The 25272-nt window shown below is 37.5% G+C and overlaps 2 protein-coding genes across 2 annotated transcripts; both read left to right on the top strand.

Annotated features, from left to right (window-relative positions):
- Positions 1 to 942: 942 nt before the first annotated feature.
- On the top strand, positions 943 to 9873 carry gucy1a1 (guanylate cyclase 1 soluble subunit alpha 1). Its single transcript, XM_079660573.1, has 8 exons — positions 943 to 2165; positions 2450 to 2517; positions 3191 to 3279; positions 3391 to 4106; positions 5367 to 5852; positions 7037 to 7180; positions 8221 to 8375; positions 8654 to 9873. Exons 1-8 carry the CDS (start codon positions 1917 to 1919, stop codon positions 8775 to 8777), a joined length of 2031 nt encoding a protein of 676 aa, XP_079516699.1. The 5' UTR covers positions 943 to 1916; the 3' UTR covers positions 8778 to 9873.
- A 974-nt stretch (positions 9874 to 10847) lies between these two features.
- Positions 10848 to 23673, top strand: gucy1b1 (guanylate cyclase 1 soluble subunit beta 1). Its single transcript, XM_079683137.1, has 13 exons — positions 10848 to 10973; positions 11293 to 11366; positions 13445 to 13545; positions 13655 to 13773; positions 14217 to 14414; positions 15486 to 15716; positions 15923 to 16039; positions 16640 to 16773; positions 17748 to 17945; positions 19354 to 19591; positions 20314 to 20454; positions 21795 to 21949; positions 22281 to 23673. Exons 1-13 carry the CDS (start codon positions 10971 to 10973, stop codon positions 22423 to 22425), a joined length of 1854 nt encoding a protein of 617 aa, XP_079539263.1. The 5' UTR covers positions 10848 to 10970; the 3' UTR covers positions 22426 to 23673.
- The last annotated feature ends 1599 nt before the right edge of the window (positions 23674 to 25272 follow it).

Genomic DNA, 25272 nt, shown 5'->3' on the forward strand with positions numbered 1-25272 from the left:
ACGAGATGGGACACAAGTCATATTTACATAATTGTGATTCATATGACCCTTTGCACTGATGTATAACAGACTTTTAAAAACTATGTTAAAGAAATAGAGTGTAAAACTTCATCAAGGTACCAAATATTTCTGTTTAATGGACAGATTTTGCTATTTGCTTACCAATAAACCAACCTTTTTCGGACTTCAATGTAATGACCACATATTATGCACCATAAAAGCTTTCCTGATAAAATAAGGTGCATATTTCAACATGGTCGTTTAATGAATTGCATTGAGGTCGGTCCCTCTGTAGCCGAATTAAAACATTCCCCCTTTAATCTCCAACCTATAAAACGTTTTTCATGTGGTAGAAACATCCCGGCCTTGTTGTTGAAAGAGTGCCAATATAAGCAGTATGCTTGTCCAGAGTTATCCTGTGAGAAATGAGAAGGCTCCTGAATGACAAAGTTGTTCATTATTTAAGCTCTAAAATTGATTTATTATGTTAGAAGAAAATGCTTTTTTTCCGACCAAACAAGGCCAAGAAGCGGTGCTGCAGCCTCATCGTGGCCAATGATATCTATTTTCGACATGTAATGTATTAATGATCATCAAACATGTATAATCAGCACTGGAAGATTCCTTAAAAAACAAATGGGATTCACTGTTGCACACACAGATAACACCACACTGACACTAACAGCTGTTGCTGTAGATTTGGATATGTTGTGTTAGTAGAAGCTGATGTAGCCTCCAGCCCAAAAATTTTTTAACGCTTCAACCCCAGACTTTTTTCCTCTTTCAAAATGTGTCTTCAGACTCAACCGAAGTGACTTCATTTAAGACAACTTATCAGACTTTGCACAGATCCCTCTGGAGCCACAAAGGCGTCATACTACTTTATCCACACATGCGGTAGTACTCCCCAAGTCCTTCAAACAGATGTGTCAATTGGTTAAATTTACCTAACTCAATTTAAAGGAAATGTACCCAAGCAATTGCTGATACTTATACTTCTTGAATGTGAAGATGTGTCGCTTTTCATGCATGCTCAATATGTCGTCTTCATAAGAATGGGAGCATTTATTGACCATTCTGCATATGAATAAAATAGGTTGTTAGTTCCAGACCTATACAATAACAACAACATTGGCATTGATGACCTGGTCCAGGGGATTAAACAAAGAGTTAGGGGCCTTTTTTATTGAGCTTTAATAAAAGCACAAATCGGCGGAGGAACCTTGCTATTTATAATCTGACACATCAGACAGGCGTTCATTCACAGGTATTTCACAGGGGAAATACAGCAGGGGAGTTCCAATACAGGGATCTGTGTGTATTGTGTGTATGTCTGTGTGCAGGAAACACATTCACAAATTAAGTATTTTGGTTAGAGTATTAAATAAAATGGTAGCAAATAGGTACAACTATTAGTATTCTGCAAGATTATTATAGTGGCAATATCACCATAAAGACCACCATTTGTGGATACCATAGAAATATGATTATTCGTTTATGCTATGTTACGATGGATGCCACTCTATAAACTGATCCAAATAAAAAAGTGCACTGCATGAGAGTAAGTCGCCTGGAAATAATGTCTCATTGCTGATAGGTTGTTCAGCTACAGTACACCAGCCCCACTTGCGCATGGATTGGCCTAGTGCTCTTTTTTCTCCAGTTTCTCATTGGCTTTTGGTAATGATAGTTCCCTGCCATCATTTGCTCGTGCAGTTCTCAATTAATATTGTATGTGGTCTCTGGCTTTGGTGCTGATCATTTGAATGAGTGCGTCGCGATGTGGAAGGTATCTTGGATGAGCACGCACACCAGATGATGGAATTTCTCTCAGAGACCGCAGCTGCTCGACCAGCACTGTCTCCCTCCGATATGAGATAAGAAGAGCAGAGACAGCAGACCATACAGCGGGAAAGATGTTCTGCACGAAGCTGAAAGAGCTGAAGATATCAGGAGAATGTCCGTTCTCCAGCAGCAGCAGCGGCGCCCAAAATAATGAGCTCGGAGACTTTGAGGAGCGCTCAACTGACGCCGCGGATTTAATGCCTATTTCTAAAGACGTGCACGGAAAGATAGGTGAGGACCTACCTAAACAGAAGACAAGCAGAGCCAAAGTTAACCTGCAAACACTTGGGCAGAGCATACGAAAATTGGCATGTCCCGAGGTGAGTTATCAAAAATAATGTATTCATATTCACATCATGCAACTTCTACTGTAGGCTATATGTTACATTTGTGAAGGAGAAAAAAAAGCATCTTGACTCCTGTTGTGTGTTTTCGCATTTCTGCCTTAACGCACAGACATCATGAATACTTAGTTAAAGATGTGTTTTTTATATGGCTTCAGAAAATACATTAATATATATTTTGTTGGCGTTCCTGCAATTAAAGCTGCTGTTTAGCCTTGCCAGACGATGACCTTTAACTCGCTTAACACTTTGTCATACAGTTTCAAAGGCTGCACACTGCCCTCCAACGAATGATGAGACTATCAGATCAAACCAGGGACTCTCAAAGGTAACACATGTGTTTTTAAATACAGCTGCCATCAATAACAACACACTGATCCTCCAACAATTAACACAACTAGTTCTGTAAATTACAGGCATTTACTAACAGATTAAAATGACAACCATGGTAAGGTTTCTCAGCGTTCAGCCCTCTCTTTACCAAACACAATCCATTACTAATATTCCTTGATGCTCTCACTAGTCTGATATTTATGATGATAACAACAATAAGGTGTGGTGCAGGCTGCTATGGATACCAGGAGGTAGATAGACATCCCTTACAAATCTGCTGAAAGACACATTATTATCCAAAATGGCAAGGAGATAATGACTCATTCTCCAAAAATGTCAAGCATTAGTTGGTTGCAGCTTTTCAAATGTGAGAATGTGCAGCTTGTTTGGGGGGCATACATGATAGTAAACAGAATATCTTTGTGTTCTGGTCTGTTAGTCAGACAAGCAAGATAAGACATTTAAAGCTTTAGGAAAATGTAACTGCCCTCTTTCACTTTTTTTTCTAGCCAAAGCAATGAGTGGATTAGTTAAAGAAATGTTAAGCACTGTATCTGATAATGAAAAACAATTGGTAGTTGTAACTCTATTATAGCGTATTGATTAAAAAATGAATGGTCAAGTGATTAGTTTGTGTACGTCTGAGTTTAATCATTTTCACCTCGCAGTCCCATAATTTGCTGCACAGACTATCAGAGCTGCAGTGATGAACCAGAGCACTTAGTGGAAATGATGAACATGTACTCAACCAAAACAGGTAATTAAAGATCAAACTCTCAGCCTGTAAAAAATATATAAATGAAATGTTTTAATTCTGTGTATTCAGGGCATCACAACTTCACCTATTTCCCTTCATCTGTCCTGACAGCAATCCAGATGGAAGCTTTAAAAGTTGCTCTTGGCGAGGAGCTCTTCAACATGTGTTATGAGGAGGACGGACACATTTTGGGGGTGGTGGGGGGGGCTCTCCACGACTTCCTCAACAGCTTCAATGTCTTGTTGAAACAGAGCAGCTCGACGCCCAACCCGGACAGAAAGGATTGTGTAAACGAACCTTCGGTGCTGTGCTTAGACAAGGATGCAGGTCTGCTTACTGTCTATTTCTTCAACCCCCGCCCAACTACTGAGCTCTTCTTCCCTGGAGTCATCAAAGCTGCTGCCCGCCTGCTGTATCACACCACTGTGGAAGTGTTGATGGACCCCCCCGGTGTTAAAGACAGCATATTGCAGTCAAGCCCGCAGCCTAGTCTTCTGTACACAGTTGTGGTTAAGGATGCTAAAGATCTGAGCCCCAGTCCGCTGCGGGCTACCTCAGCTGGGACCCTTCCTACCTCTCTGTTCTCCACCATCTTCCCTTTCCATCTGATCCTGGACCAAGACCTTGTTTTGATACAAATAGGACACGGGCTCAGGAAGAGACTGTTCAGGAAAGATTGTCCGAGACGGTCGTCTACCTTCCAAGAACACTTATCTATTGTCTCTCCCCAAATCAAATGTACCTTTCAAGGAATTCTGACCATGCTAAACACACAGTTCCTCATTCGGATCACACATGGATACTCCATCGCAGATAACACAGGGAAGGTATGTTGACATGTCTGGGAGATATAGCTTGAAAAGTTACGTCACTGACTAATGAGGCAAAAAAGGTCTTCGGGTCATTGTCTTCTTGGTAAGATAGGGAGAACAATCATGCTATTTATAAGCAGTCAGGCTTATTAGTGTTGTGTACTCTGGTGCGCCCGAGGTAGAGATCAACATTAGACCCCAACGGAGATCAGAAGCAAATGTCAAACCATTTTATCCATCAAAGGCACAGCCATGCTTGTGCTATTTATGTGAGGCATTGGTCGCCATGACAAGAATTTTATATCAGTGAGTAAACATAGCAGTGGTTTAAAGACATTCAGCCAGAGATGATTACTACAGTATAACTACTGTATAACACTACTCGTCTCATGGTCATTTTACTGTTAGTGGCTAGGTAAAAAATTGTTCTGTTACCAAAAAATATATATCTATCTATATATATATCTATATATAGATAGATATATATATATACCTATATTGATAGATATATTGTTGTGACAACATTCAAGAAGACATGTCTAAACTTAGAAAGAACAGTTGAGGTCCAGAGATATTGTTTGATCTTTGGTCATGATAAAGTAAATGTACACAGAGGCAAAAGTACTGTTGATGCTGCTATTAGTAATAAACCAAAGTTCTAGATACATTAAAACGTTGACCTCATGATGGCAGTAGATAAAGGGTCAGGAGATCAGTTCACAAAGATGTATTCTATATCGGTGAAAAGGGAAACACATCAAGATCAGATGACGAGGCCTGTAACTTTGATCCAAAAACGTCAACCTCATTGTGACTCCAGAGGAAAAGGCAGGGAATGATGAAAACAAGTTTTTTTCTCCTGGAACATAAACAAACCATTTGGAGTTGTTTACTGTTGTGGGTGAAGGACTGCAGCACCTTCGTGAATATCAGACAGACATGTTTGCTTTTATTTACTTCAAATGTTTAAATGTCTATATATGTTTACATAGGGGGTTTATGTATGTGTATATTGTATATTTTCAAGGGCACCGATGTCACATAGAGAAGCAACATTATTGTTCCTTGTTTGGCTGTGGGGATTGTGAACTCTAATAAGAAATACTTTTACTTATAATAAGAGTCTGTTGCTGCAGTATGTACTGTAGCCTTCACAGTTATCATTATCGATCTTTTTTCAAAATGAATTCATTCAGCTATACATAAACAGGTACAGTTATACATAGCAAATGTCACAAAAGTATTACCTTTCTGATCATCTGATTTTTCTTTCAGCCTATGGACCTCAAAGGTCAGATGATCTACGTTTCAGAGTCAAATGTCATCTTGTTCTTGGGCTCACCATGTGTGGACAAGCTGGAGGAGCTCACTGGCCGCGGCCTCTACCTGTCAGACATCCCAATACATAACGCACTGCGTGATGTGGTGCTGGTTGGTGAACAAGCCAAAGCTCAGGACGGTTTGAAGAAGCGTCTGGGGAAGGCCAAGGCCGCCCTGGAGCACGCTCACCAGGCTCTGGAGGAGGAGAAGAAGAAGACCGTGGACCTCCTCTTCTCCATCTTCCCTGGCACTGTGGCACAACAGCTGTGGCAGGGCCAGACGGTGCAGGCCAAGAAGTTTGACCGCGTGACGATGCTCTTCTCTGACATCGTGGGCTTCACGGCTGTTTGCTCACGCTGTACCCCGATGCAAGTGATAACCATGCTCAGCGAGCTGTACACCAGGTTTGACCACGAGTGTGGGGAGCTTGACATTTACAAGGTGGGTAAATGTAATATAAGCATGTACTGTTGAGCATTGTTTTGAGATGATGACAAGGCTAACACTTTAGACCACACCTGTTTCTGATCAATTAGAAACAGGTATCTGCAACGGCTCAGCCCCAAATATATGATTATTAAGAGAGAGCTCATCTAGATGTCTTTCCTGTAATGCTTAAAAGTTATTTTCTGTGCTTCTGAAACCCCATTAATGTTACAACTCTGCTTCCAAATGTCTACACTGCCAGACAAACTTTGTTTGCGTTACTCTATTGCAGTCAAATGCTATGACAGATTTTTTATATTTAGCTAACAAAATACTCCAAAATGCATTAATAAGGACATAGCACACAGATTGAAAAAGTCATGCACTTTTCTGTATCTAATAATAATAATGAAAATAATGAATAATAATACCACTACTATTACTACTACTACTACTACTACTACTACTACTACTACTACTACTACTACTACTACTACTACTACTACCAATAATAATGACAATAATCATAATAATACAAATAATAATAATGATAATAATTAGAATAATAGGTACTTAATACATCAGAAACTGGCATAGGGTTTATGAAGTTAAATATTTGCCTACGTTTCCTAGAAATTGTGTTTTCCATTAAACAAGATAACACACTATTCCTGAACAGGTTGAAAAGACAGACTGAGAGTATAGCTCAACAAACTACCCAGTGTCTGCCAAGGGCTGCTAATCTCCAGGGAGGTTGGATAATGTAATCAAAGTGTCATGAAAGCATAACACAGAGAGCAGCATGTTTGACAAATATCTCGTAAAACGCAAGGAAGTCAGAGGTTCCTTCAGGACCCTGTTTCCACTCCACATGTATGGGCCTAAAAATAGTTTCATTTTGTCTCTGCCACATAGCCGTTGAGTGCTCTCCAGTCCAGAATTACTCGTTCCAAGAAGGAGAAAAAAAAACCTTGTGGACTTGTTAATATGCTCAGGGATCAAGTACTATTAAAATGTAAGTTTTATTATGGCTGAGTCTTCTGCCCTTTGTCTTCTGCCGCAAGATGGAGAGCAAGTCAGATTGTGAAGAGACTTTTATGAATATCCACTTCACATTGTCATCTCGCTAAAGTTTTATAGTTTTCTCTGTGTCAGTTGCCGGGTTAGAAATTATTATAATGATCATCGGCTGTTTCCAGGTGGAGACCATTGGTGATGCGTACTGTGTAGCTGGTGGCTTACACAAAGAGAGCGAGACTCACAGCGTCCAAATTGCACTAATGGCCTTAAGGATGATGGGGCTCTCAGACGAAGTGATGACGCCAACTGGAGAAAAAATACAGGTGAGGGTCAAGTATTGATTGGTGTCATACTCATTAATCAACTTGATGATGTAACTTTAAACTATGCAAATGAGAACTCATACAAACACTCTATTGAATCTTTAATTAATTAATTTCATTTTTTTTTTTAAATCTTATATTTTGAAAAGAAGAGAAACACCTTCTATAACAAAAAGCTGCTGACATTAAAATGATGATTTTAATGTCTTATATTTGCCATAATAAAGCAGTGAGTAAATTAAGAAAGCAACTACCTACCTACATGATTTAGGGTGTGACTGTTATATTATAACTACAAAACATTTATTAGATGGGAAGTATTAAGATATGTTGACTATATAAAAGTAAAAAGTAAAAATCGCAAATTCTATTTCATCTAAATATCCAGCCGTACTAAGTATGGTGTCTTGGATTGAGTTGTTTGATTCAAATATTTCAAAGTCAAATAGATGATACGTGGCATTTTTCTGTCCAAAAACAGTCACATATTAAGATGTTTCTCCTTTTCATGTCAGTACGCCCCTAATTCACAGAAGTATTACACACTACAGTTGCTCCCGTAAATTGGTCTGTAGGGCCTTACAAATATTGCAATTTAATCTATTTCCTAATTAAACATTTGCAAAGCTTTTTTGTAAATGTGTGTGCATTGCTTGGAGTAGCTTATTGTTTGCCTTTGTTCACACATTGCTTAGCTTCTTTGCACCTGACAGCCATCTAATTGAAGATGATATAAGCTAAAGGCTATCCCACAAATAATACCACGACATACATAGTGCTGCTAGTCTTCCAAAAAAAGGAGTATGTTAGGGACCATTTTCAGCCTCAGAATTTGGCACTAGCGAGACAGCAGCAGGATGATGTGTATGTGGGATTGCTTGAAGAATCCATATTTTAACTTTTCAGACTATACTGTACCAGAAGAAATATAGGATCTGTATTCATTTTATGACCAAAACTACGAGTATGTATGGTTAAAAAGTGGAGCAAATTTGATGAACAAAAGCCTGAATCGTGTTGAATGTTGTATTTTCCTTCAGATGCGCATTGGTGTGCACACTGGTTCAGTACTGGCTGGGGTCGTTGGAGTGAGGATGCCACGCTACTGTCTTTTCGGGAACAATGTCACACTGGCTAACAAGTTTGAATCCGGTAGCCTGCCTAGCAAAATCAACATCAGCCCTACAACCCACAGGTGAGGTAACACAGGTTGCAAATCACTCTTGCATTTACCATTAGAATTACAATGCTTACTTATAACTCCCCTCTTAGATTACATTTGACTGAAAGTATTGTAAATTAAAGTACTGTTTGAAGTGGTTAGTTACCAGAACCGTTTTTTTCAGAGGGAAAAAAACATAGTGCTCTGAACAGGAAACTACATTTTAAAAGAGCACTGTGTTTCCTCTTGTGTCAAATAATTTGCCATATTGTCTTTAGATTCATGTTTTATTTGTGTTCTCTTTGTCTCAGATTGCTGAAGCACCGGCCAGAGTTTGTCTTTGTTCCCAGGAGCAGACAGGAGCTTCCTGCCGACTTCCCAGAAGACATCCCTGGTGTTTGTTACTTTCTGGAGCCGTCCTTCAAAACTTCATAACTGACTATGAAATAAAGTCAAGATGCTGCAGAGCCCAAAAATGTTAGATTTGACTAAATATAAATGTATCCAGTGAACACAGTGCGAACAACTTGTATGTTTTGTTTAGGTTTGTTTAGATATTGATGATGTTGTCTATCAGTCAAACTCTTGCAGCTGTTAATAACTGACATGTCAGTTTGCTGTCAAACATGAGTCTTGTCTCTGTAAAATGATCCATATGTAGAGTGTAGCGCAGAGAAAAACTCACTTCCTTCATTTTTCTTCCAGAAGGAGTAATGTCTGCAAATTTGACTTATAAACGTGGCTTTCTTTGACTGTTCTTCATTTCAGAATTTTGGCGTACAATTGTTTAAGTCAGTAGCTGCTTCTGGACTGCTGTATAGAACTAAACATATCGTCTTGCATAATATGATATTACATTTTGGATGTTTATTCTCAATGTGATGTTACTAAACATGTTTCTTTTTTAACGAGATGGTTTTTTGTAAATATCGGACCTACTACATTCAGATTTGTCCATTAGGCACCTGCAAAAAGTACATTGGCCTTTTGATATGGCAGAAAAAAATGTAATTGGTGTTGTGAGTTTAATGGGAGAATTTATTAACCAATAATTTGGAAAAAATGACGAAATTATAATGTTAGGGACCCCCTTGACTTTTTAAACTTAGATTCAGAGCAGATTCAGGTGCCTTATGGGAAATATACAGGCAGGATATTATATTTTTCATTTTATTTAAGCTGTTTTTCTTTATTTAGATATGGCTAAATATTTTTTCCAGAGGTTTATTATTTAAACTCAGATTATATTTGTTATAACATGTAACATAGACTTCCATTTATTACACACAAAGCATTCTAAGATTGTGTTTCCTGATATAATTAATGTAACATGTATTTTTTACTTTTTCCTCCATGCACACATGTTTATACTATATTTATTACGTTGGGTTCACAGTAGTCCTTTCCTTAACAGCGGGAATACAAGACAACACAAATACAATGAATGTTCTACTGTATCCCTCATAATTATGTGCTTTAATCATTCATGTAATGTAATGTTATCAAAGCGCAATAAATATTGACATTCAAATACGTGACTCTACAGTGTGTAAAACCTAGAATTCTTAGAAATGTGCGATGCTTAATGAGCATTACGATATGATATACAATGGTGTGAAGTAGCAAATTACATTTTCTAAAGTAATGAAGGCCTTTCTATATCTGTAATTACACGTTTCAGGTGGAACATTACTGTACTAATGAACTTCTATTTTACATTATACTTCTGCTTCACATACCCTGCAATTAAATGTAACATATTGTACAATAAATCCACTACAAATCATGATATTAGAGCTGTAGTTACTTGTTAATTTGGAGATTAAGATGTAATGAAAAACAGCTCAATATATTGACAATGTATTATAGTGACAGAACAATCCACAAAGCACATCAAGTTGTTAGATATAGCTTCCTTTTGACATTTTACAACATTGAATTGTTCTTTAGATGTTCAATCATCAACAATGGTGAATTAATAATGAAGTTTTCTAATATATATTAATGTTCCCCTCTGAAAGGAGTCATTTTAAAATGACATGCGTAAATACAGTAGCTATGTGTGGAATTTACTTTTGTTACTTCAGCTGTAATACATCTTTTTGCAACTAGTATTATTATTATCACTTAGAAGTACATTTTAGTGATGACCATACATATATGTTTGCATTTTTCACTACATTTTCAATAAAGGACTCTTTTATTGTAGAAAAACAAAAGGAGCAGCATTTGTTATATAAAGTAAAGTACTTTTTTCAAATGTTGATTTCATACATGTTTTTAAAGATATCTATCTATGTTTTTTTTTGCTACAGTTGGCAGATATGATTAGTTGTAAAGTTCATAGTGTAACACATGATGTTCAATATCAGAAACGATGTAGCTGCCTGCGGTGAATTCAGGTTCACTAGCATCAGTTGGACAACGCAGCTGCATTCTCATTGGTCAGGGGGTTTACGTAATCCCGGCTCTGATCTGCTATTGGAAAGATTCGCTGTCTGTTACCAGCTGAGGGAAAAAAGGGGGAATGGGCGCAGAGACACTCAGCATCTGTACCAAACGATGAATGTTGAGTCACATTCAACGGATTTTGCTTAAAAATAAGGGAGAAGAACAGCTACTGTCATCATGGTATGTTTACTAGGATTTTGTATTATGTATTATTGCTGGTAATATAATGTGTTCGTCGCTCGACGTGGTGTATTTGCGTTAGACATTTCCTGATAGAGACCGTAGCAGTCATAGCCTACAATAATTGTCTTGATATACTGAACTGTATTAGGATTATAATTGAACAGAATATGCATGCACATGTATTTTTGTTCAAGTATAGATTTAGGATGTAATATATTGTGTAAACACATGCATATATTTCTAGTAAAGTTACCATTAAATAATATCCACGTTGCTCGTAGATTTTCCATAATTGATTGTATTTATACATTTACAGTATGGTTTTGTGAATCACGCCTTGGAGCTCCTCGTTTTGAGGAATTACGGCCCGGAAGTATGGGAAGACATCAAGTGAGTCTCTGGAGTGTGTGTTTACTATTCGACCCTGTTGGTATCATAGGTTACACTGTGGCCAAGCAGACCAACAGGGACACACAGGGCTACTGTACAGCACTCTGACTCACTGTAATGATTAACATCCATCCTGCAGGCTCACAGACACTCAGATAAAGTTAGCAAACATCACATTTATATTCTGACCCATAAAAACTCAAATTTTAGTCAGGAGCTTCAAAAAAAAAGAAAACAGTATAGAAATGTAATTATGACTACAACCGAAATGTTTGATAGTGAATAAAAGTGTTACCAAAAAAATGCCTGGATTCTTACTTATGTAAAAAAATATGCAAAAATACGGACAAGTAGGCTATTCAATTGAAAGTACACACAATGCCTGCCATTATTCCTTGTGGGTGCTATATTATATTACAAGATATCATTTAAAAATATATTGATTTTTTTATACAATTTTATATGTCTAGCTGGTTGATGTTAAAACTCATCTTTTGGGCTTTATTTACTTATTTTTGCGTCGGTACACTGAAAAACAATGTATCATATTTAAAAAATGTGTGAAAAAACCCGCTAAATTGTAACTCAATCTGTCAAATAAATGCAGTGGAGTACCGTTTGAAGTACAAAGCAAAATAGAAGCACTCCAGTAAAGTACAAGTACCTCGTAGCAGGACCGTAGACAGGGTTTTATAAATATTGAGGTCATCAGAAACCTGCCATTCCCCCAAAAAAGGTAACCAGGGACCTCAAATAAAGTTCTCACAGTTTGTTTAAAGGTATAGTATTTCTTTATACATTTGAAAAGTTTTGATAAAATAACTTTTATTCCCCAAAATGACCCTCCAAAAAGATTAACTTTAAACTTTGAATAAAAACTTCACAGATTTTGAAGAGCTTTATCAACATGTTTAATAGGTTAAATCTTAAGTATATATGAACATTTTAAAACCACTATATTAGGAGACACAGGACAGGGATTGCCAGGAATACGATTCTGGTGGGAAAAAGATGGATCCTATATTTATTTATTTATTTGTCAGACAAGTATATAAACAATATCCCCAGATGCAGAATGTGAACTTTTGCAACTCCAAGTTGCAAAAAAAAAAAATTCCCAGAAGAAATAGGGTATGACCTCTGTTCCTACTTCAAAGGCTTCAGGTCAATATTTTACTGAATCTAACAATATACTGAACTTTCCAACATTCATAGGCTATTAACTGCATTCTGCAAACCTTGTGTATAATATAGGAAGCATATGGTACACCCCATTACAACATTTAGACGTACCGTAGGATGAATGTCTTCCACTCGAGTAACATGTCATTTTTCTGCTTGTTGAAATGTTTGGTTATAAGTGCCCCAGATGTGACCCTGCCTTAAAAAAAAGAAGAATTAGAAAAAACATTACAAAAAACAGCAGCAGCTGTCCTGTGTAAATGTTTTTAAAGTGGTCCTTCTTTAGCCATCCAAAAAACACTTGATCTGTGCTGCATCTTGTGTTATCTTTGCAAATGGTACTCATAGTTTTTTTACGCACAATTTATCATTGTTGGTCTGTTTTCAGACCTTTGATGAGCTGGATCATTTAAAAATAAAATCTTATTTTCTTTTGAAAAGCTTTCAAGGCTTGGTATGTGTGTTCAGCTGTTACACATCCTGATAACATGGTGGCGGCTGCTCAGGCCTGTAAATCACTTTTGTTTTTTCAGTTAAACAGTACTAATCAGAACATCATTAAGTGTTCGGACAATATTGTAGAAAGTGGGTTGTAAGATGTATAAATAGCAGATGCTCTCTGCGCTCTGATCAGCTTTATATCAAAACCTGAAAATCTGCACTTGTTTAAAAGTGTAGCTTTAGGACCACACAAACACTTCAAAGCTATATGGAAACTTTTTTTATTACTGTAATACAAATCAAGAATACTCCTACTGTCGGCCACACACAAGACTAATACGTCCCGTAAAAATACTGTAACAATTAAACCTCTTTTGAAAAGGCAAATGCATGAGTTCAAGGTTTGTTTCTGCTTAGATATTTGCTAATGACTGAATGCTTCATTTTGTTTTCAGGAGGGAGGCTCAGCTTGATATCGAGGGTCAGTTCCTCGTTAGAATCATTTACGAAGACGGCAAAACATACGATCTTGTTGCTGCTGCAAGTAAAGTTCTCAGTAAGTGACAGCACGGTTGTTTAGTATACTATATATGTGGGGTATTATAACACAATCAAAAATGTGTATTGTTTTCCGGGATACTGATGAGATCCTTTATGTATTTCAGAGATCGATGCAGGAGACATCTTGCAGATGTTTGGAAAGATGTTTTTCGAATTTTGCCAAGAGTCAGGATACGACACCATCCTGCGAGTGTTGGGATCCAATGTTCGTGAATTCCTGCAGGTAAGCTGTTTCTTCGCATGTAGAAAAAGTGGATACTACTAACATAATGGTTTGTAAATATGCAATCTTAAAAGGGCACTTCACTGATTTTAGACATGTTTACATACAGTATCTCTAAGAGTGCTGCTCAGCCAATGGAGAAAATAACCCATGACGATGTCCTTGGGGTCATCTAAGTTTAGCTGTGAGACTTTGATTTTCAAAATTAAAGATGCTGTTGTGGTGCATTGTGGGAATTTAAGGCTCTAGCTTTTTCACCATTACTCAGGACGAAAGTCACGATGTCTCAACCTCTCCCGCTTCATTTTGAACATTCATTTTCAAGTCCTATATTTCTTTAATATTTCATGTTTAATGTACCGCCTCATCATCTAACTTATTATATCCCAGCCAGGCTTTAATTAACTTTGATTGAATGTTGCATAATTCATCTATATTTTCAGAATTTGGACGCTCTACATGACCACCTGGGTACCATTTATCCTGGTATGAGGGCTCCCTCGTTCCGCTGCACCGACGCAGAGAAGGGGAACAATCTGATTCTTCACTACTACTCCGAGAGAGAAGGCCTGCAAGACATTGTGATTGGCATCATTAAAACTGTCGCTCAACAGATCCATGGGACAGAGATAGAGATGAAGGTGTGCATGGCTGTTTTTATTCTCTTTTGTTTGTGCAGCACTAATGAATCACTTTACTAATGTGACTGAGGACGGCTTGATGTGTTTCCTTTTTCCTCTGTTCATTTATGGTTCAACATTTATTGAAGCCTTTTAGTCCCTGTAATGCATTATGTGTCTCAGAGTGTAATTGAAGAGGTTATAATGTGAGGATTAAATAACAGAAACTTCCAAAACACCCAAACAGGAACGCTGCTGCGCTGTGGCAACTGCGCAGAGAGGTTTTGGCTAATGTCTGTGAGTCAGAGGATATTTTTAGATCTAAGTTATAGAGTCTTTCAGGGTGTTTCTTTCTTTCTCAGTTTTATTTGTACACTGTCAAACTGTGGATGAGTTTATATTGTCTATTTACTCCACGTTTATTAGACAATTCATCCTGGGCAGAGGTACATATTTCTGATCTCAGCTCATTTTCTCGACCATGTTAATCAGATTTTGTGAAACTCAATATCGTATTTTAATAAAAAAAATTATGTGGAGGTCACAAATCACAGCCTGTAATCTGTACCAATAACTGCAGCATGTTATCATCCTTAAACACCCTCTGAACTTTGACTGGAGATTTCTCCTTGTTTCATAAGTGAGTGACATTTTATCCCAAACCTAATCATATGGTTCAGGCAGGATCATATTTTTCAGCAATTGTGTGTGTAATGAAAGAACACAAAATGGCAGACGCTCCAAATGTGACACCCAATTTCTGGAAATATTAGCCACTGTTGCTGTGGCAACAGGGTGCAGAGAGAGCAGCTTGACGTCATCAAGCCTTATGCCCATAAACCCACTGAATAATGTCACTTTACAATGTCTTCATTCTATAATCATAGACTTAGGTCATGACATCATGAATGGTATAGTATAAGTGGCACTTATATTGCAGTGGTGAAATATTGAATTGAAAACATTTAATGTTTGTAACCATATGCAACAATCTAGGCATGTTTAATTTTTAGGCAATTTTAACTTGAATATGCCAGTTTTTGCAACAATAACATCCATATTCAATCTATATTTCAACTACATCTTATGCAGATGATCCAACCGAAAAGTGCAGAGTGTGACCACATCAAGTTTCTGATCGAGGAGAAGGACTCGGAGGAGGAGGCTTTATACGAGGACCTGGACGGCTTTGAGGAGAACGGCACACAGGAAACGCGGATCAGCCCGTACACGTTCTGCAAATCCTTCCCGTTCCACCTGATGTTTGACAGAGACCTGATGCTCACACAGTGTGGGAACGCCATCTATCGAGTCCTGCCTCAGGTGTGGATTCACATCCAATAAAGTCTGTTTCACTCGCAGCAAACACTGTGTCCTCAAGTCAGCTCCTGATTATGTTTTATATTAACATGAATTACTCTCTGTCTTAGGTCAGGATTCCCAGCCTGAAGCATTCATTTATTTTATGGATGAAGCAATAACTTCTAATCTCATGTAACTAATTATGCATATTTCATTTTATTCCCCAGCTCCAGCCCGGCACCTGTATCCTCCCTTCAGTTTTTTCTTTGGTCCGTCCTCACATCGACTTCAGCTTCCATGGCATCCTTTCCCACATCAACACCGTCTTCGTTCTGCGAAGCAAGGTGCATATACCACATCATTACGTTCTTTGTCACAGTGTTCTTTCGATCAATCACATCAATACATCTTATTATATTAGTTTACATTTGACTGAGAAACAAGCATTAAATCACATCCAAATAAAAATCTAATTACAGTCCAAACTGGGTAAATGACAGAAGGTGTTTATATTACACGACATAAAAATAAAACTGTGCAGCAACCAACAAATAACTCGTCTTTTACTCATTACTCAAGCCTGCAAGGTAGATATATTTTTGGTAACGTTGAGAAATGTGAAGCCAAATGTTTTGAGTAGCACAGAAAACGTGTAAGAAATCCTAATTGAAATAAGACAGTTGAAATGTTGGTATTCAAATAATAGTAGAAGATGTAGACTGTATTCATTGTGAAAGGACTGCCACTCCTTTAGCTATGATAAGGAGAATTGATAAGATCTGAACTAATTATGTCCAATGGAGGGAGATGCATGTGACACTTCGGGCAAAAAGCCCCATACAGATTTAGAAATAAAGAGTGAGCTGAACTGGTGCCCGGTTTTGAAGCAGATTTAGAGGAGAACACATAATGCAATATTCATAAGTGTGATGTAATCCTGACAGGAGGGCCTGCTGAATGTAGAGACTGTGGAGAACGAGGACGAGCTGACGGGGGTGGAGATCAGCTGTCTGAGATTGAAAGGACAGATGATTTACTTGCCAGAGGCGGAGAACATCCTTTTTCTTTGCTCACCCAGGTAAATCCATTCTGCCCTGAAAGGAGCACAGACTACACACACCACTGAATGGGAACACTACCATTTTTCGCAGAGATGACTGTCCTGGTATTTAATATTTCAATGCCATAAATGTATTTTAAAGAATACCATTACTGTTATACACACTATATAATATCGAACTATATAAACCAGAATTGTAAGTATTTTAGAAATGAGCTCAAGGGCTTAACATTATTTGTTCCTTTTTTTAGTACTTTTAATTCTCTTTTACTTTTTTCATAGTGTTCAGTAGGCCTTTTGGCAGAAGATTAAAATATAGAGAAGTGGGTCACAAAGAAATGATAATATGGGAATAAGAAATAGGGGTAAATAGTACATTTGTGAAGGTATATTTTGAGATACCGATTGATATGTGAGAAGAAGTATTTTGGGCAGCAGAGCATGTTAAGGATGTTTGTGTTTTCAAAATGGTATTTCATGGTATTTTATTGAGCTTAATTTGACTTCCAAGCTTTCATAAACCAGCCATGTTTAGGTGCATGGTCAGAAAAAATATATATCTGTGTGCTGGTTATTAAATGGGTTCCTCTGTTGTGACCTCCATTAGCCTCTGTGGCGCCTGTATAACCAATCAGACATTTCCAGTTATATATCGGACGCAGGAGAGCAGGGTTCAATATATCTTGCCCTCACAGATCGAAGATACTTTGCAGAGAAGGTTGCTCCTAGGTTAGGACGAAAAGGGGCCAAAACATAAGAGCGTTCCTCCTTACCTGACTAGATAAGTCTCATACAACACTGACCTTACCATTAACAACAGGGACATGTATCAGGAGGCAGGAGGCTCGGCCCTGAAAGAAGGATAGTTTGAGGCTCATCGTCTGTTTAATTGACCCTGATTGAGTAGGTGAACAAGACTCAGAAAAAGGTCTGCAGTTTTCCTTCTGCCCACAGATAGAAATAAGACCTTTTATTTCACCTTTTATTACTAGTGTCATGAACTTGGATGATCTGACCCGAAGGGGGCTTTACCTGAGCGACATCCCGCTGCATGACGCCACGCGTGACCTGGTGCTGCTAGGTGAGCAGTTTCGCGAGGAGTATAAGCTGACCCAGGAGCTGGAGATATTGACAGATCGTCTGCAGCACACCCTCCGGGCCCTGGAGGACGAGAAGAAAAAGACAGACAGGTCAGACTATCATTCTCAGGTGTAAACTACAGCTTTAGGTTTTGGTTAATGAGTTGCCAACTTTAGATTTCTCTCTTTAGAATAACAATAGAGGAACTTTTACACAGTTGTTTTATGTAAATGGTTTCCGTAATGATTTTCATCATATTTCAAGGTATACTGTTATACCTTATAAACTGGCATTTCCCTTTTCAGATGGATTTGATCAAGCAAATCGTATTTTCTATCTTCTGAAATAGTTTAATTGAAATCCTTTTAGAAGACCAAAGATGTAACAACTGCCCAGAATGTACCACGGAAAAAGTAAAGATAAGACAAATGTCATCAATATTTAATTCATCACTAATTTGTTCATTATGTGGATATCCCTTAAACTTATTTTCATAGCAAAGCAATGTCATTATATTTCAGTTATGAGTCAGCCTCAAAACACACTGGAACAATAGTGCCGTCATTCTTCACTTATCTTACTTTGTTGGAAAAGTAAGTGGCAAACATTGTTTATGATTCGTTTTTAGAGAGATAGAATAGTAGCCTCTGAACTATTCCCTTTTAAGGAAGATTTTTGAGACAAGAAACACAGAAGATACAGCAGGACACTAACAGATGTCACTCCCGTACAGCTATGTTGAGTTTACATGACAGTAAGATGACAGGGGTCAAAATCTATTGTTATACAGAAGTGGATATTTGCCTAAGCTACTTTGCAGGTCCTGTTATGGTGAAGAGAGTTGGTTTGGACTCTGGGTTTCAGACACAGGGCCTGTCATAGTCATTTGTGGGTGACAGCATTGCTCTTTCATCCCTATATTATTATTCTCGCCATTCTCCTGTCTCAAAATGCCTTGGGCCTCCAACATTGATTTAAATTCATGGCTCCTCTCTAAATATTAAAGAGAACAGCTGCTGCATTGGCTTTGCCTTTTATAAGCTTTAAAACACTGTTTTCCGATAATGAAAACATGCATTTATGCTTTATTTGCTTCTGTTCAGGCATGTACTTTAAGAAAAAAAAGTATGCCCTTGTATGTTACATGTAAGAGTGAAATAAAATGTTAAAGATGAATATGTATAGCTTGGTATATAATATACTCCTATTTCCATGTATACATTTGTGTGTGCTGACCGTTATTTGTTCTGCATGTGTCATGTGTCCACATATCATGATGCATCATGGAAGGTATTTTGCTTTTAACAGGCAGCCATGATCTAAGCAGTTACCATAGAAACACCACCCTCCCATCTGAGAGCAGCTTGTATAGCGAAATAGCCAAAAGGTGGTGGGTGAGCAAATAAAATGCTGATCCAAAGGATGAACTCGGTCCGGCAGTCCAAGCTTATTCTGCCGCTCTCGTACACCACATCTGCAATTTTGCTTAAAAGAATGATTTCCCTTCTTCCCTTTTAGATTGCTCTATTCTGTCCTTCCACCGTCTGTTGCCAATGAGCTGCGACACAAGCGGCCTGTCCCGGCAAAACGCTACGACAACCTGACCATCCTCTTCAGCGGCATTGTGGGATTCAATGCCTTCTGCAGCAAGCATGCCTCGGCCGAGGGAGCCATCAAGATAGTCAACCTGCTCAACGATGTTTACACACGTTTTGACATCTTGACAGACTCTCGGAACAACCCTTATGTATACAAGGTCGGAAGCAAGAATTTTACCATGACAGTATATCATGCATTTGTGTACATTTCTCTCAGTAAAGGCATACGAAGAGAAGGATCTATGCAGCACAGAGATAATAATCAAAGTGTACAAAAAGTCTAAAATGAAAAATGTGTGGGCTTTTAACTGTTCTGTGCTGCTTCTTCAACTTAAACGCACCGGTGAAGCACATCGACCACTTGTTGAATAATGTTAGGCAATTACGCACAAGAACACAGTAAGAGTATTTATATCAGTTGACATGGGTTTTTCACCATAGGAAGAGTAGCACTAACTTCTAAGCAAAGTATAGTTTTACAGAGACACTGCACCGTTTTATAGGCCTCATGCAGCAGATTTACACTCTAGGCTTTCAGACAAGAATGCACTTTAAGAAGTCAAACAGACCTCGGCACTTCCAGGGAATCGGCTTCAGGCACTGGGTCACCAAAAGAAGTAATATTTACTCTACAAGCAGAAAGGCTAGGTGGTCCTCTGGTTTTAGCGGGGCTTAAAGAGGCCCTGCATGTCTTAAAGCTGATGTAAGTGTTTAAGTGTTTATTTCAGGGTGTTTCAGTTTATTTGTAGCTGTGCTGTGCATTAAAAAAAGAAAACAATCTTTGTAGCACAGTGGGAAAATATGACTTGTCATGAACCAAAGCATAATTGGTTATGATCAAATTAACATAAGGAATGACCAGATGTTTGTCTTTATACAGGTGGAAACAGTGGGCGATAAATACATGACAGTGAGCGGCCTGCCAGAGCCGTGCATACACCACGCCAAGTCCATCTGCCACCTCGCGCTTGATATGTTGGAGATAGCTGGGCAAGTCAAAGTGGACGATCAACCAGTTCAGGTGAGATATGATTCTAATGTTTCAGACAGGTTTATGGCTAAATACTTATTGATTTTTGTATAAATAACTGTAAATGTCAATAACTACACATTGTTATGTGTATGTATTGTATGCATGCTAAGCTACACTGAGCGCATACCAAATAATTTTTATATGGAGTAAATAACGATATTATTCTTTATAAACTGTGATAATTTTGCTGCAATATTCTCACAATGATATTTGTTGATGGTTTGTGTGTGCAAATGGTTGCCAACTAACAATATTTCTAATTGTATTGTATTTATTGTCACAATTCTCAATTCTCTTCACACATTTAATGATTTAACCATTTGTTCTTAGCAAAGCATCTGTTGTTTTGGCACAAATACCTTGGGCATCTTTCGAGATTGTTTTACAAATACTGAGTATCAGACCTGACAAACTGCTCACTGGAATTCAAGCGAATTCGAGCAAAACAATTTTCCCTCAAGAATATATATTTTTTTTTAACAAAAACGTATATCTGCATGTTTTGACGCTGAAACAATGCTCCTTGAAAAGTTGGATAAAAAACAGCAGACTTTTGTTTAACTGACTGCTGGAGATTGTTATTGTATCAATGACTGTTGAGACTTAGCTTTGGAAAATCATGTCTGGTTAACAAAAGGCTGTTTATTTCGGGACATGGCACTGGCAGCAGAGGAGTGCGGTTTAGCAGCAGAAACAGACTCAAATCATCTCACGATCCTGTGTCTAAAAATACTTTCTCATTTGTCTCAGACGCTCAGCGTGTTCATGCTCTGAAGACAACAGGAACTGAAGTGCAGACAAGTTCAAGTGTAAATATTAGGCTGTGAATTGCCTGGGGCTACTTCTGAAATTGCTTGTTTATTGCAAACCTTAAAGAAAAAGATATATCTAATTTTGTGCATGGAAGGATTTCTGGCAAAGTTACCTTTATATCCACTCACCAAATATTGCACCTTTTCAGATGATAGCTTTAATAATTTGTTCCAACAAACTAAGAGAAGAATTAGGCTGAATATTTGCACAGCTTATATAGCTCCTTTATCCAACATTTCCTTTTTTCATTGTTATGAAATATGTTACACACATAATACACAAATTCTGCATTTTTGTTAATAAATCAGGTGTGTCATGTGCTGCCTTATGTAATGCCCGCAGATAACTTATGATCAAAGCTCTTATCATATAATAAACATTTAAGCCTGGTTTTGACAGTGTTTGACAGGAAATAATGATATCTTTGTCATAATGATTTACTTTGATTAAATTATAACTGACATTGTTATTGGACAGAATGAAGAGTCTCCTTTATCATGTTCTTTTCTGTCCAGATTACTATTGGGATCCACACAGGAGAGGTGGTGACCGGGGTGATCGGCCAGAGGATGCCCAGATTCTGCCTTTTTGGAAACACGGTCAACCTCACAAGTCGTACAGAAACTACTGGTGAAAAGGGAAAAATACATGTCTCAGAATATACCTACAGGTTAGTACAACTGCCTCCTCATTTCATATCAGGGGCCAATTGTCATCTGCTTTTTTATTTGTGTAAAGTCATGATAGGATTGTATCACTAGAGAAACGATGTGGTTCTGAAGGAGTTTTGCAACTTGGTATGTAAGTATTAAAAAAATGTAATCTGTTAAGAAAATATAATTATTAGACTTGGAAGGACAAGTTGGACCAATTACAACCGAAACCAGTCTGTTTTGGTCAGTCAATTTCATGTTTTTTGCTGACAACATGTTTCCATAGAGTGAAATCCCCCGGACCATAGAGCGCGAGTGATTTACGATGGTGTTGATGTTTTTCTCCAGGTGTTTGCAGTCTGCTGAGAACGCTGACCCTCAGTTTAATTTGGAGTATCGAGGCCCCATCACCATGAAAGGAAAGAAGGACCCGATGAAGGTGTGGTTTCTGTCCAGGAAGCCCACCGGCACAGAGTCCTCCGCAGATAGTTAGAGCTTAACAATCTAGATTCCACATCAAAACAACACAAGGTCATCTTACAGAAGCTTCAGTTTGGTTCTGTGAAGTCAAAAAGGTCTTAATAAATGGCACATGTTCAGGGCAGGAGTGAGATGGATCGAGTCAAACAGAAAACCTATCTATCCAAACAGATATTTTAAATATGATGAACCTGTACGGCTGCTTCCCCTGCTCGGTTCTGCTTGACCATGAGCTGTCATGTCCTCACTATATTTTTTTAGCATAGACAGACACAATAGTGAAGTGTTTCATGAATAGTAGCCGTTATTGATATTCAAGTTTGATACATTTTTAGATAAAATATTCTCACATTGTTATTGTATATAAAATCACTAAGGGATTTGATAATAAAAACATTTTTCATCTACCCTAAACATTAGGTTGATAATTTTGTCATATACTGTACTTGTTCTGTGTTAAGAATTGAAAGTATTAACTCTATCAGACCAGTTAGGCAATGAGAGTAAAACAATATATAGCTCGATATCATGTTTGTGCCAAAACATTACTGTCATTTTTTGAGCAGTCCTTTATTCATTGGCTGTGGGAGTTTTACACTGAATTATGTGACACTGGCATCAAAACCATAAAAAGAAAACATTATTGAGATATTATAGCTGTTGTATTTTATAGAGATATATAGATATCACCACTTTCACCAGTTCTTATGCACAAAAAGTGACCATGAGTCATATATTATAGAAATGTATACATCACTGATAATTAAAGCCAACAATACAATACATTATTTAATTGTATTGATTGCACCTCTTTACTCTATTTTTGTCTAATTCTATAATATTGAGTAATATGTTCAGTTCTACTAAATGTTGAGATATTCTAAATGATCCTCATATTTATTGTTAACATTGTGTTATGTATTTATTTGACTGTTTTCAAAAAGGATTAACTAGGTAAATGTTGTTATAGGTAAAACGACTATTTGTGCCTCTATAGGTTTAACTATGTGCTATACAGTATGTGTTGGATTCATTTCACAGGAGTAAATGTACCACATCTTTTTCAACCTATTTTTCCAAAGTCATTCTTATTATTCTTAAACTTTATGTAATGTCCTTGCAAGCAATCCTCTCCAACCATGTAGCTTCCTGTGTAATAAACAGATGCCTCTCGTACTGGATATTTCTGTGATTGTAAGACACAATTGTTTTAATTAAACAATGTTTCAATAAAAACAATACAATAATTGTTACTTGCAAACGTTTGTAACAAAAGCTTTGTTTTCAACCTGCTGATTGTGGCTCTTAAAGAATGAAATTAACAGATGGATAGAGAAAGTAATGTATGTTTTTTTTAAGTGTTTAAAACATTAGTGATAGTCTTTAATAACAGTGGATTATTTTGTAAAGAGCTCTCCCTGGTGGCCACGAAGAAGATTACCATCCTGAGGATAAAATATCTATAAGTTGGAAGCCTCCACCTTAACAGTGAATTTCTGAATCCTTGACCTGCAAGAGTCTAAAAACAGGTTTTTAATAGCTAGTTTATTCAACAATATGGTAAGCGAATGACTCTGAATACTGTTTTTAGTACATTCATGCTGCTGCAGCGCAAACATTTCCCAAATTGGGATCAATAAAGTACTATCTTATCTTATCTTATGTACCTTACCCTTTTCTTCCAGAGAACCAGTGTGTGTCAATAAGGCTAGTCTTAAAAGGCTTATATTTAAGCACAGTCCCCTTTTGTGGCAATATGGAACCATGAAACTGGTTGAGGTGTACTTTGTAGCTACAGCCGGTTGCAGCCTAACCAATAAAATCCATACAACTAATAATCAAAATCTGAAAAGTAACTTGTAAAGTAACTGAATCTTAACACTTGTGTTATGTTCACATTTCGCACCCTTTGGTAATATTTCAGGGTTTAAAAAAAATACAGAACTAAATTCAACATGCACAATTCCTTATATATATTGTCTTTAACTCATTCCCCAACAATATAAATGAAATATATGATTAGTTTTTGAAAATACTCTCTGCTAGATCAAATTTAACAATGGAAGTGTCCATCGTTTTTTATGATAAAAATGTAATTTATGTTAAAAAATAATACACTGTAATAAAAACTAGGTTTACATTTTGCTCATGCTTTTCTAGGACAAATGTAAATGAATTTTTTTTTCATTAATGTTTATTATTTTTAATCTGTCATATAATAATCAAAGCCCTGAAGGAAATAAAGCAATTTAGCAGCAATTGGAACACAAGAACCACACATCCAAAAGTATTTGGCTGTGAAATATAGAGAGAATGAAACATCCATATAAATGACATAGAACAGATATAAACACAAAGCAAATAAAAACAATTAGCAGTCACTATTCATAAAATACAGTATATCCGAAAAATATATTGATGAAGTGACGCTGCAGAACATCATGTGAGTCAATGGGCAAGTCCGTTTAGGAAACACATGATGTACAGAACTTCTTCGTGTGTATAGCACTTGTTGCAGTTGCTGCATGTAGTCTGTGTCTTGGAGTCCTTTGAGGGTCCACAGACCTCACAGCTGGCTGTGGGGGTCTTCCAGAAGCTGACTGTGGGGGTCTTCTTGCGGCTAGCTGTGGGGGTGTTCCAGCAGCTGGCTCTGACATTTCTTGACTGGCAGCAAAAACAACCAATCACAGCAGTGCTTCTCTGGCTGGCTCTGTCCAATCACAAACAAAAAGTGTTCTCCCTAAAGAAATACCCTTTCCGTCCAATGTGAAATGCTGTGGTGTTGTTTTCTGAAATGCTGCGGTGTTTTCTGAAATGCTGTTGTGTTTTCTGAAATGCTGCGGCGTTTTGTGCTATTAAA

Source organism: Notothenia rossii (assembly GCF_949606895.1).
Source record: "Notothenia rossii genome assembly, chromosome: 1".
Lineage (NCBI taxonomy): Eukaryota > Metazoa > Chordata > Actinopteri > Perciformes > Nototheniidae > Notothenia > Notothenia rossii.